The sequence below is a fragment of the Lutra lutra genome, chromosome 6, assembly GCF_902655055.1.
Source record: "Lutra lutra chromosome 6, mLutLut1.2, whole genome shotgun sequence".
Lineage (NCBI taxonomy): Eukaryota > Metazoa > Chordata > Mammalia > Carnivora > Mustelidae > Lutra > Lutra lutra.
The window spans coordinates 110,474,912-110,488,330 of record NC_062283.1 but is presented as its reverse complement, the minus strand read 5'-3'; the positions used below and the strand labels follow the sequence as shown (position 1 = coordinate 110,488,330).

At 39.4% G+C, this 13,419-nt stretch overlaps 1 protein-coding gene across 2 annotated transcripts; it reads left to right on the top strand.

Moving 5' to 3' along the window:
* Positions 1-244: 244 nt before the first annotated feature.
* On the top strand, positions 245-12,936 carry GJB7 (gap junction protein beta 7). Of its 2 annotated transcripts, none has more exons than XM_047734722.1 (2): positions 245-381; positions 11,160-12,936. In XM_047734722.1, the coding sequence occupies exon 2, from the start codon at positions 11,188-11,190 to the stop codon at positions 11,833-11,835; it is 648 nt and encodes a 215-aa protein (XP_047590678.1). In that variant the 5' UTR covers positions 245-381; positions 11,160-11,187; the 3' UTR covers positions 11,836-12,936. The 2 variants fall into 2 exon arrangements, with proteins under 2 accessions (XP_047590678.1, XP_047590677.1); XM_047734721.1 differs by lacking the exon at positions 245-381 and adding an exon at positions 10,104-10,157.
* The last annotated feature ends 483 nt before the right edge of the window (positions 12,937-13,419 follow it).

The following is a 13,419-nucleotide window of genomic DNA, read 5'->3' as shown; positions in this document are numbered from 1 at the left end:
GAAAATCGTTTAAAGAGATGAAACACTCTCATTGTTCCAGCTTCTTTGTGTAGATGATTACAAGGTTTTATAAAAAAAGAGATATTCAATGAACTGTGTGTATATGAATGGCCTTGTGTTAGTTTTTCCAGTTTCGATTCTCTTTTAGCATATATTGTAAACAGCAGAGACCCAAGAGTTCTCATCGAAGTTTTGAGCCAAAACAAATGATCGGGTTACACCTGTTTGGCTTATGCTACCTTGGAAACTGCTAGACTCCATTTGCCTGAGCTTAAAGCACTAGTTTCCTCTCTGGGAAATAATAAAATCAGCTCATGATTTTTTTTAATCAAATGAGCAACCGACTGGCTCTCTTCTTAATCTCCACATCTGTGTCAAGAGGTAAGTTAAACTTCTCTTACACTAGGGTTTATTTAATGGGAAGATGGCATTTCTTGTAATCAGGTAGTCATTACCTCTTTCCAAAAAGTTTTGCTGAGAGAAGTAATCCTAATTATTACAAGCTAGATGTCCTGCTATCCAGTTTTGTGCCGCATCACAGATGCCCCTTTGGGATAAGCTACCTCTAAGAAAAATTGCCCATGTGGAATGTGTGATGGATCTGAGGGCTTTGGTGGCTGTGGCCAAGTCGGAACACCTGGCTTGAACAGAAAATGTGAATGAGTGGGACTTGAGGGCATAGAGTAACAGCACAGGACCTCTCGTGGCCCCTTCTGTGTGGCTTGAGGACAAACTTTGCTCCGTTCCTAAGAGGGGAACCTCTAAAAAATGACAGTGCCTTGGGACCCCTGGGTGGCTCAGTCAGTTAAGCGTCCGAATCTTGATTTCTGCTCAGGTCATGATCTCAGGGTCCTGGGATCAAGCCCTGCATCTGGGCTCTGTGCTCAGTGGGGAGTACCCTTGGGAATCTCTCTCCTTCTCCTTCTACCCCCAAGCCAGGCTCACGCACACTCTCTCTCTAATAAATAAATAAATCTTTAGAAATTATTTTAAAAATAAAAAATAAAAATGGCAATGCCTTTATTCTTACAGGAAATTAAAATACCAGATATATATATATATATATATATATATATATATATATATATACACACATATATCTGTGTGTGTGTGTTGGCCCGTGTGGGTACTGTTCTACTCAGTATTGTTCATGAACCTTTAGTGTTGACAATTTATTTTTTTTAGTATACCATTATTTATATGTATGAAACCTAAAATTAGATGTTAAGTAATTTTATAATCACAGGTTAATCATTAGACTTATAGCTCTTATGATCTATATTTACAAAAGAAAAATCAAACATCATAAAACCAATAAAATTAAAAATTAAAGTTTAGTGGACAAAAGATATGGTTTGGCTGAAATTAAATTACTACTCATTAAGAGAATAAGATACTGACAGCAGAAGCCCAGATTCTTTTTTTTTTTTTTAATTTTATTTATTTGACAAAGAGAGAGATCACAAGTAGGCAGAGAGTCAGGCAGAGAGAGAGTCCCTACTGAGCAGAGAGCCCTGTGCGGGGCTCAATCCCAGGACCCTGGAATTGTGACCTGAGCTGAAGGCAGAGGCTTTAACCTACTGAGCCACCCAGGCGCACCCAGAAGCCCAGAATCTTTGAAGTTGGTCCTACCTGTCCCACTGCGGGTCAGGTTATGGCTTTTTCTCCCACCACTTGTCTCCATTCAAACTGCCAGCAGGCTTCATTCATTGACGCTGCACTGTCAATAGCCTTCATATAGCTTTCTTTCCTTTTTTTTTTTTTTTAAGCTTTTATTTATTTGTCACAGAGAGAGATAGAGAGAGAGAACACAAGCGGGGGGAGCTCCAGGCAGAGGGAGACACAGGCTCCCTACTGAGCAGGGAGCTGGACATGGGGCTCAATACCAGGACCCTGGGATCATGACCTGAGTCCAAGGCAGATGCTTAACAGCCTGAGCCACCCAGGCGTTCCCTTTAGGTAGCTTTCTGTTGAGCAGAGCCCATCATATGTTGTTTCTTGGAAGCCCAGATAATTAAAGTTCTGCAACTTGGTTCCAATATGATTTCAAGAACAATAGAAGTTTCAAAGATCTGCAAATAGCCTCTGCAAAGGACAGATAGTTAATAGTTTAGGCTTTGAGGACTTTACTATCTCTGTTGCAACAGGTCAACTCTGCAATTTTAGCATGAAAACAACTATAGACAATAGTAAATGAATGGGCATGGCTGCATCCTAATAAAACTTTATTTACAAAACAGGTGGTCAATTGGATTTGGCCTGAAGGCTGTGTAGTTTGCCAAATGCTGATAAGTATGAGTACTGAAAGCCTATGGCAGTCCTCAGGTGTGAGCTAGTCATCCAGCACTGGTCTGTTTAAGACCATAAAGACAAAATACACACACATAAACTTCTCACAAACCCTTGAGAATCTAATGACAAACCCTCAGGGTCATAGATCAGGGACTGAGAAACACCTTGCTTTAGGGATTTTCCAGACAGGTATTGCTGAAAATGAAAATGCCTTGTATTAAAACAGGGGTTTTATGGAATTTGCAGTGTCAGCAGGTGGTGGAAAGAGACCCTTGAGAACAAACTATTCTTTAGAGGTTAAATAATTTGTGTACAGGGTAGCACAGAGTTATTAAAGAACCAGAAAACCCAGCATGCTTCAGGGAGCTGGAGATCAGTCATTCAGGATCTGTGTTCTGTTCCTGGGTTTTCTTTCTTTCTTTCTTTCTTTTTTAATTTTTTAAAAAGATTTGTCTATTTATTTGACAGAGAGAGAGATCACAAGTAGGCAGAGAGGCAGGCAGAGAGAGACAGGGGAAGCAGGCTCCCCACTGAGCAGAGAGCCCCATGTGGGACTTGACCCCAGGACCCTGAGACCATGACCCTGGGATCATGACCTGAGCTGAAGGCAGATCAAGTGGCTTTAACCCACTGAGCCACCCAGGTGCCCCATGATTTGGGGGAGTCTTGCACAAACCCCTTTCTTCTCTACGTTTCTCTTTCTTTATCACCACACACAGACCTTAGCTGCTTCAGAGGATGGAGGTGGGGGATACATGAGATGCTGTGACACACTTTGGAAATGCTCAAGCACTACCCAAGGGGCAGGTACTGTTATTACTGAGACATGAAAGGAGCTGAGTGTGGAAGCTGACACCTTTTTTAGGGCTTGTCCCTGGCAGTCTGCAAGGATATTGGAAATCCAGTGCCCCTCAAACCCAAGTTTCAAAATAGCACTTTCAGAGCAGGACTCTAGCTCCTGGCAGTGTTTTTGTGCCCATTCAGAGCACAGATAAGGCACTTGCTTGCAGATAGCTGAACCACACTGGAAGTTTGGCTTCGGTGTGGGGGTGTTGGGTATAGCAAAGGCTCACTTTACAATAAGTGAAGGACGGGTGGACAGATGCTCAGTCCCAAAGGCTTACAAAACTCAGGTGTACGATTCACCCCAAGGTGAGTCAGCTCTAAGGGACTCATTAACCAAACCAGAGGAGCCTGATTATAAGGTGGCTCTCCAGAGACTGGAACTCTTGTATACAGTAGCAGGAGAATATCCTTGCACAGTTTAGGGAATCTCCTCAGCAAGAAAGTTATTACTCAGTGGTTGCTTGGTAAATTGGAGGAATGAGAATCAAATGACTGTAATGGACATTTAATCTAGGATGTAGAAAAGTCTGACATGTTAACTATCCTTGCTCCTAACTAATTTTCTCAACTAAAACTTGTACATGTTCTCATTAGTTCTGACATCAGCATATTTGCAGTAGGGTCATCCCAGAAAATCCAGAATCCTTGGTTGCAGAAAGAGTGATGGAGTGTTTTATATTTGTACATTTTCCCTGTACATAGAAGTAGGCAGACACTGAGAAGGTCTACTAGTTTCTATTCACCTAGCATTCATGCAGAGCTCTATTCTCCTGTTGATCTTTGCTGCTACGTCATTATACCAGTCGCAGGCCCACATGGTTGATTAGCTTGTTTTCTTCGTTTACTATCACTTTATTTAGGGACACTCTGGTTGCTATGATGGAAAATGTTTCCAATTCTCACCTTGACGTTTAGGGTCTTACATAATTTTACACCCTTATATCTACTAACATTCTAGTATTTTCCAGATTATCCCAGGAATATAGGACAGATGGTCTTTTTGAGATAGTTTTCTTGTACGAATTACTAATCTTTTCCAATGAGGCTTTTTAGTTATTTCACACTCAAAGGAGGTATTTGTCTCCAAATTCTGAGTTACTTGATTTGGTCTGATTATGCTTTCCCTCCAGGATGTCATGTTTTATGGAGGCCTGTGATTGTAGTCTTCATTTTTTTAAAAAAAGTCAGTTAGTAGAGGCCACCAGGGTGGCTCAGTTGGTTAAGTGTCTGCCTTCAGCTCAGCTCAATGATTCCAGGGTCCTGGGATGGAGTTCCATAGAGCCTGCTTCTCCCTCTCCCTCTGCCTACCATTCCTCCGGCTTGTGCTCTCTCTCTCTCTCTGCCAAATCAATAAATAAAATCTTTAAACAAAATCAGTTAGTAGAACTTCAGTATAGCTGGTAGAGGATTTTTTGTTGAGCTTTTGGGGGTCCTTCAACTTGCACTGGTTTGATAATGATGATGATATTTAAATTGGTATTTGTTAAGCATCAGGTCATATCCCAAGTGCTTCAAATGAATTTATTCATTTATATCTATTTACTCATAGCTATACTAAAGCAAGTTCCTTCTAAGAGTAAACTCTGACACGTACAAATTTATTTCTTCTGCATATTCATTTGGTTATGACTCCTGGATATGCAACACACAGGGGATAGTCATTTTAAATTTTACATTTAACACAATTCTTATCCAAAATCTCCATTTTGAGGATCAGCTCTCTGCTGTGAAGAGAAGGGTCCAAACAATTTGTCAATCATTATTCTTAGAGCATTCCCACTCCTCATCCCCACAGAGCATGGGTGTATGTGCAACCACATACCCTCTGTCTCCACTTCCCAGGACACTTTCATCTGGAATTTTAATAGAATTATGAAATAGTTGTATCAACATTAATGACATAATGAAAAAAACCCTTGCTATAAGCTTAACATTTGAATTATTGAGTGAATAGGAATGGATGGATATTTCCTACTAATATGATATTAGAGATGACAGCAAAGTGATATGAAAATTAATCTCTCATCTTTAGATCAATATTCTTAGTGTGGTCAGTGTGAAGAATTAAGGCCCTTGGCAACTGTATGAGTGATTCATTCTATGGCAAAGAGCAAAGAAATTTGAGATTGAATAATTCACCTGAGAGTCAACATTCAATTTTGCTGTTTCCTTTTTTTTCTTTTCCTTTCTTTTCTTTTCTGTTCTGTTCTTTTCTGTGTGTGTGCATACTTCACGAAATTTTTATATTTCATCTTATATTCCAAACATCTTATGTTCCCAACAAACTTCATGAAGTCAGCTTGAAAAATATTAGTATCCCCTTTTTATGACAGGGAGAATGAACCCTCAAAATAGTGAACTTCTTGTCTATAATGACATAGCACAGGACAGCCCACTGTGACCTCTAAGGTTCTATGTGACCTGGCTGGACCTCCTTTTCCAGTCTCATCTCAGACATCCACTCTTTACTCACTAAGGTCCAGTCATGTGGACCTTCCTTCTGTTCCTCAAACACATAAGTTCATTTTGTCCAGCCATTCCATTTTTCTCGGATGTTCTTCCTCAGAGCTTCACATAGTTGACTTCTTACCACTTGGGGTTCCATCTGAAGGGTACCTCATTAGAGAACTCTCCCATGGCCTCCCAGTCCAAAGGGACTCTCCTGGCCCCATCAAAATTATTCTACTTGTGCCCCATCATTCTACTTGTGCTTCTTCACAGTCTTCATCGTTATCTGATATTCTGCATTTATTTCTTACTTATTCTCTCTCTCCTTCTCTAGAATATAAGCTCTATGAGAGCAAGGCCCTTCTCTATCTAGCTCACTCTTGTATCTCAGCACCCAGAGCATATACTTGTCACAATTCTTTTTTAAGGGAGAGAGAGAAAGAATTGGAGTGAGAGAGAGAATGAGAGTGAGCCAGAAAGAGTGGGTGGGGAGGGGCAGAGGGAGAGGAAGAATCTCAAACAGGCTCCATGCCCAGAGCAGAGCCCAATGTGGGGCTCAATCTCACAACGCTGAGATCTTGACCCGAGCCAAAATCAAATTGGATCCTTACCTACTGAGCTACTCAGCTGCCCCTTTATTTTATATTTTAAAAACTGTCCTCATCCTAGTAAATGTGAAGCAATATCTCATTGTAGCTTTGATTTGCATTTTCCTAATGACTAATGATGTTAAATATCTTTTCATGTATTGACTGGCTATTTGTATGTCTTCTTTGGAGTTATGTCTATTCAAACATTTTGACCATTTTGAATTATTTTTGTGTTAGTTTTAGTAGCTCTTTACATATTCTGGATATTAAAACCTTACCAGATACATTACATACAAGTATTTTTCTCACTTTGTGAGTTGTCTTTTTGTTTTTGTAATAATGTCCTTTGATGAACAATGGTTTTTAATTTTATGAAATACAATTTATTTTTTTCTTTTGTTGTTGCTCATGCTTTCAGTGTCATATCCAAGAATCTATACCAAACTCAAGATCATAAAGATTTACCCCTTTGTGTTCTTCTAAGAATTTTATGGTTTAGACTCTCATATTTAGGTCTTTGATCCCTTTTAAGATAAGTTTTTAAATGGGTATAAAGTAGAGATCCAACTTCATTTTTGTTCATATGGAAATCTGATTGACCCAGCACTTTCTTCTCACCTCCACTTTTAATTCAGATAAGATGTTTGGGGAATATTTGCAATTTCCCAATATTATTCCTGATATTACTAATACTGAATATGTTACTTTCTGAAAATATTGATTAATTGAATTTTCCAAACTAAATTCTTGTGCAGTTAACTGCTAGTTCTTAAGAGAAAAGAGAAAGTCACAGGAGAACTAGTACATTAGGAATTGGCAAGTAGAAACTCTTCAAAAATTGGTAGTTATCCTTAGTGGTTTAAGAAAAGAGATAAATTAAAGAGTTTTATTAAAGATAAAGAGATAATCTGAATTATTATTTAATGATGTTGGGGTGCCTGGGTGGCTAAGTCTGTTATGTGGTTGCCTTTGGCTCAGGTCATAATCCCAGGGTCCGGGATCAAGCACCATGTTGAACTCCCTGCTTAGTGGAGAGGCTGCTTCTCCCTCTCCCTCTGCCTGCCTCTTTGCCTACTTGTGCTCTCTTTTTATCTTGTGGTCAAATAAATAAATAAAATCTTTTTTTTTTTTTAAGAGAGAGATAAGAATGATGAGCTAATGATTTCAAACTAATAATGACTGCTTTCAAATACTTAAAGGGCATTATATGAAGATCCTAACTTACCCACCTTCATAGGAAAAAAGCTAGGGAAAAATATATATATTCCTTACAATTGGAAAGACTCCCAATTTGACATCAAAGAAAGGCTTTAATGGCAAAATAATGATGATGATGATGATGATGATGATGATGATGATGATAATAATGCTTATGGATCACTTACCATGTGTCAGACTCTGTTTGAGCCTAACATGGCTGGTACTATTATCATCAGAGCTAAACTTGGACTTGAACCCGAGGAGTCCAACACTGTGCCCAGGCTCTTATCCACTGTGCTAAACCACCTTTGTTAAAATGAACTAACATTAGAACAACCTCTCTCTCCTGAGAAAAGTCATGGTCTTTCCATTAGCAGAGAACTTCAAAATAGGATAGACATTTATCAGTCAAATGAAATTCATAATCCTGTCACATTTGATGGTATCAGTCTTCCAATTCTACTCAACACCAGTTGCTTTTTTATTGCTCCTCCTTTTAGCAAAAAGTCTGAATCTACTCTTGCCTTCCTCCCTTCTCTAAAATGCCCAGCAGAGTGGCTTTCAAACGCTTTTTAACATTACATAAATACCCTTTTGAATAATATGGACAAATGCTCAATGACACATGTTACAGGAAAACATAATACCCTTTGTTTTCCCTTTTTAATCCTTGGGAACTTTGTTTTATAATTCATGGAGACATTAACCTTTCAGGTGGATTTGAGAATCCTTTTATTTAATACAATTTTGTTTGTATTCTGAAAAACCCAAGGACATTGAAGTATTTATTCCTTGCTGAATAGAGCACTGTGTACATGTGTCTTTGTTTTCCTCTGAAAACGTCTCTTAACCTTCATACATTTCCTCAGGGCTCTAGTGTGTGGGCTTACTACATATTGTTCTCTCTATAAGAGGTAATGTGACATGCTCCAACAGGTGTGCTGCTATAACAGTATCCCAATTTTCTTAACATCCTCATTCCCGTCACACCATCATTTCCATGATACTCTTTCAGCTGAGCTATAGCGAAAGCAAAAACTAATTAATTTTGTAATAGAAAACAGATCTGAAATGGCAAGGATTTTCACCTGAGAAATCACAAAGTATATGAGTGGCAGACCTGGAGTTCTGGCCCACATCTTCAGATGAGAGAGTTAAGAGAAGTGATTTTTACTCAGAGAGATTTTGCCTCATCTCTACAGGGCACATTTGGAAATGTCCGGACTACATTTTGATTGTCTGAACTGGGGGCAGGAGGTGGTACTACTGGCATTTAACTGGTAGAGGCCAGGGGGACTGCGAACAACCTACAATGCACAAGACAGTCGCTCCAACAAAGAATTATCCGCCCCAAGTTAATGGTGCTGCTGTTGAGAAGCTCTGTTTTAGAGTGATGGAAATTGGATTTGAACCCTGCTCTGCATCTTACTTTGAAAACATGGGAAGTGGCTTCATTTTTAGAATCTGCTTTCTCAATCTGAAAGAACAAAACATCCACCACCATAAGCAAACAAACCAAACCAAAAGCAAACAGAACTCCCACTTTCCAGAGTAGTTGTGAGAAACCAACTTAAAAGCACTGAACAGAGAATGCTGAGCATATAATGGGCCCAACAAAAAAAAAATCAGGGCCACACCACAGCATTCAATTATAAGACAGAAAGAAGCCAGAAAAGACATTACTGATATGAAAAAGAAGGCTCCCTAGCATCCTATCAACTTCTTAAAACTTTTTAAAATAGAAATTCAATTATTAACATACATATATTATTAGTTTCAGGCATAGGATTTAGTGATTCATCAGTTGCCTATAACACTCAGTGCTCATTACATCAAGTGCCCTCCTTAATGTCCATCACCCAGTTACCCCAACCTCCAAACATCTCTCCTCCAGCAACCCTCAGTTTGTTTCCTATAGTTAAGAGCTTCTTATGGTTTTCCTCCCTCTCTGTTTTTATCTTGTTTTATTTTTCCTTCCCTTCCCTATGTTCCTCTATTTTGTTTCTTAAATTCCACATGAATGAAATCATATGGTATTTGTCTTTAACTTATTTCACTTAGCATAATACCCACTAGTTCCATCCACATTGTTTCAAATGGCTTGATTTCATTCTTTCTGATGTCTGAGTAATATTCCATTGTGTGTGTGTGTACACACACACACACACACACACATTTTATATACACACACATATATACATATACATATATATATCTCACATATTCTTTATCCATTCATCCGTCTATGAACATCTGGGTTCTTTCCATAGTTTAGATATTGTGGACATTGCTTCTATAAACATTGGGGTGCATGTACCCCTTCAAATCACTATTTTTGTATCCATTGGGTAAATACCTAGTAGTGCAATTGCTGGGTCATAGGGTAGTTCTATTTTTAACTTTTTGAGGAACCTCCATATTGTTTTCCAGAGGGGCTGCACTAGTTTGCATTCCCATCTACAGTGTAAGAGGGCTCCCCTTTCTCCGCATCCTTGTTAAAATCTGTTGTTTCCTGACTTATTAATTTTAGCCATGCTGACCTGTGTGAGGTGGTATCTCACTGTGGTTTGATTTGATGCCAAGTGATGTTGACCATTTTTTCATGTGTATGTCTACTTTGGAGAAATGTCTATTCATGTTTCTTCTTGACTGGATTTTTTGTCCTATCAGCTTTATATGGAAAAGAGCAAAAGAGATGGAGAGAGGTGCAAGATAATTAAGGCATCATCAAGGACATAGTATGAGGAGACCGGAAGAGATGATGAGACTGGAAATGGAAAGGTGTGGGAAGGATGTATAAGTGAGAGAGATTTTAGCAGTGACCTGGAGGGAAATTTGAGAGATATTTAGGAGGAATCGGAATTTGGAGAGCAATTAAAAAGGGGCATGAGAGAGGAGTCCAGGATGTATGTGGGTAATCCAACTTGGGCGCTTGGGTATTGGTGATACCATTGAGCAAGAAAATCAAAGGCAGGACAGATAATAAATTCAGCTGTAGATATATCAAGTTTGAGATGCCTGGGACATATTTAAATGATAACCAAGAGGCAGTGAGGTCTGGAAATCTGGGGAGGAGCCAAAGATTTGAGAGTCAGGAGTCTGAAAGCAATAGTTGAATCCATGGGAATGGGCTATAGAGCTGGAATGACCATTTTGAGGCAAGATGAGATGGACCCCTCCCTCTAGACTGGGTGGAGCAAGTTAAGTTGGGCAGGGATGTAAGTGGGTCTGGAAGGGTGAGGAAACATAAGTTTGAAGAAATTCTTATTGGAGAGAATCATTTTTCACTATCACACTGTAGGCAAGCTCAGCTGTTGATATAGGATATGGGACACAAAGGGAGGTAAGTGCAGTGTCTAACCTTTAGGGATTGGGGAGGGGCACTGACAAAGTAGAAAAAGTGAGTAGAGATTACAACTTCAAGAAGTGGGTATGTGAGGGCTATCTCAAAGTACCAAGGTTACCTTGGGATTCATATCTAATTTTTTCTAGATTAGTAACAGAACACATCCATCCTTATAGAGAAGCAATAAACTGAAGAATTTGTTTGAAAATGGGTATAGTGTGTGTGGGGTCACCAACCATATTGCAAATTAAACTGGGCATGAGATCAATTGTATATACAGACTAATTGTGTTATCTCCATGTTTGAAAGTGAGTCCTTCCTCAACATCCAGAGTTGAAATTTGAGTTTCTTTTCCACAATCCCATAATCAAGTAAGACAGTGAAATGATCAATGAAATAAAATAAATGAATCATGATGAAATTGTTTTCTTTTGCAGAATCTTACCTTCTTTTGAACCCAAGTCCATGAGTTGGACGTTCCTCAGAGACCTCTTAACTGGAGTAAACAAATACTCAACTGGCATTGGACGGATTTGGCTGGCTGTTGTGTTCATCTTCCGTTTGCTGGTCTACGTGGTTGCGGCAGAGCATGTGTGGAAAGATGAGCAGAAAGAGTTTGAGTGCAATGTGAAACAGCCTGGTTGTGAAAATGTGTGTTTTGATCACTTCTTCCCCATCTCCCAGGTCAGACTTTGGGCCTTACAACTGATCATGGTCTCCACGCCTTCACTTCTGGTGGTTCTACATGTAGCCTATCGTGAGGGTAGAGAGAAGAGGCACAGAAAGAGACTGTATGTCAGCCCAGGTATGATGGATGGGGGCCTGTGGTACACTTACTTTATCAGCCTCATCGTTAAAACTGGTTTTGAGATTGGCTTCCTGGTTTTATTTTACAAACTGTATGATGGCTTTAGTGTTCCCTACTTTATGAAGTGTGACTTGAAGCCTTGTCCCAACACTGTGGACTGCTTCATCTCCAAACCCACTGAGAAAACCATCTTCATACTCTTCTTGGTTATTATCTCATGCCTGTGCATTGTGTTGAATTTCATTGAACTGAGTTTTTTGGTTCTCAAGTGCCTTATTAAGGTGCTGTGTCCAAAAATACTCTAAAGTCTTTCAGTCCTCAGCATGTGAGTGCCACAACCTCAGATATGTTGAATGTGGTGAGATAGGAACTCCTCCCTTACTCCAGAATCGCCATTCGGATTTGGCCACAAGCTCACCCCATCAAGATAAAACCAAGCTACTTTTTGACACACAAGAGGGTTAGACAAGGAAAACCGGCATCCTTTCTGAACAAGATCTGAGCTACACTGGAAAACAAAGGGCATCAACCTTCATAGGATTTGGGATTCCTTTTTTAAAATTTTTCAATATGTGCTCAGTTGTATACACTAGACAGAGATCTCATTATTGTAGGGTTCTAGTGGGTATGTGAATTGTGTTTGAATAGTTAATTGCAGATTAGTCTGAAGAAATTCAACAAGCAGCATTCTTTTAAATGCTTAGATCCTTCAACTGGAAGATATAAAAAGTGACACTTCTGAAAAATGTGATGGCCTCCAAGCTGAGGTTGATGCACTGGCAATCTTTCCAGAGTGGCAGCCTAGGCTCCCCTCACTCAGCCCTACTTAATCTCTGCAGAGAAAGAGTATGTTGAGTGTGGGGCAGCAGCTAACCGAGGGCACACAGAAGCACACACAATGACACTCAGTAAGAAGGCCTGGCCTGGGGAAATGACCACAGGGCCCAGGACTCTGCAGGTCACGGCTCCCTGGTTGTAAGTGGACTAGGGGAGAGGGAAGAAAGCCATCATTTGTGGTCTCCAAGTTGATACAAATATTACCAGGAGATATTCCACTTAAGCCTGAACTAGGAGGCACCTGAAAGGGTTACTCTAGAGACACAGAAGCAGGTCCAAACAAGTACACTGACCTGGAGCAGGGTAGGATCTAGAAAGAGAACATACCTAGCTTGATAATTACTTGACACTTCCACCATTGAACATGAACTACTTTGTAAATTTCTGTATTTGTTGAACTTTTTATAATCAGAAATTCAGAATGTATTCTACAATATATCATAGTTTGCCCACAATTTACTAGTACATCTCTATCTAGATAATAAAATGTGTACTGTGCCATTACATTGGTGTGAGAAATGTAAAAAATCAAATAAAAATGTTATTATTACTTGATTGGGAGCCTAGATTTTAGGGGGTTTTTTTTGTTTGTTTTTGAGAGAGAGAGAGACTCTTGAGCAGGCTCTACACCCAGCATGGGATCCCACAACCCTAAGGTCATGACCGAATGGAAACCAAGAGTCAGACGCTCAACCAACTGGACCCAACCAGCGACCCTTTACTTTCTCATGTTTTTTTTAAAAATCACAGATATATTATTTTTGGATTTAATACTCTAATGGATGTGAATTTATCCAGAATAAAATGAAGTGGTTTTGTTGTGTTGTCTGTCATTGATATTGTTACTTGATTGCACTATTATTATTCTGTGAAATCTTTTCTGACAGTTTCAGAACACAATTTGCAACGCTGCTTGGTAATGATAGCTCAGAAATCAATTCTTCCCCACTGGGAATTTTTTAATGAGACTACAGTGCATAAAAATGTAATTTTAACCTGAAACCGATTTTGTCATGTCTTCCATGGCCCTGCCTCTTCAGCAGGAAAGCCAC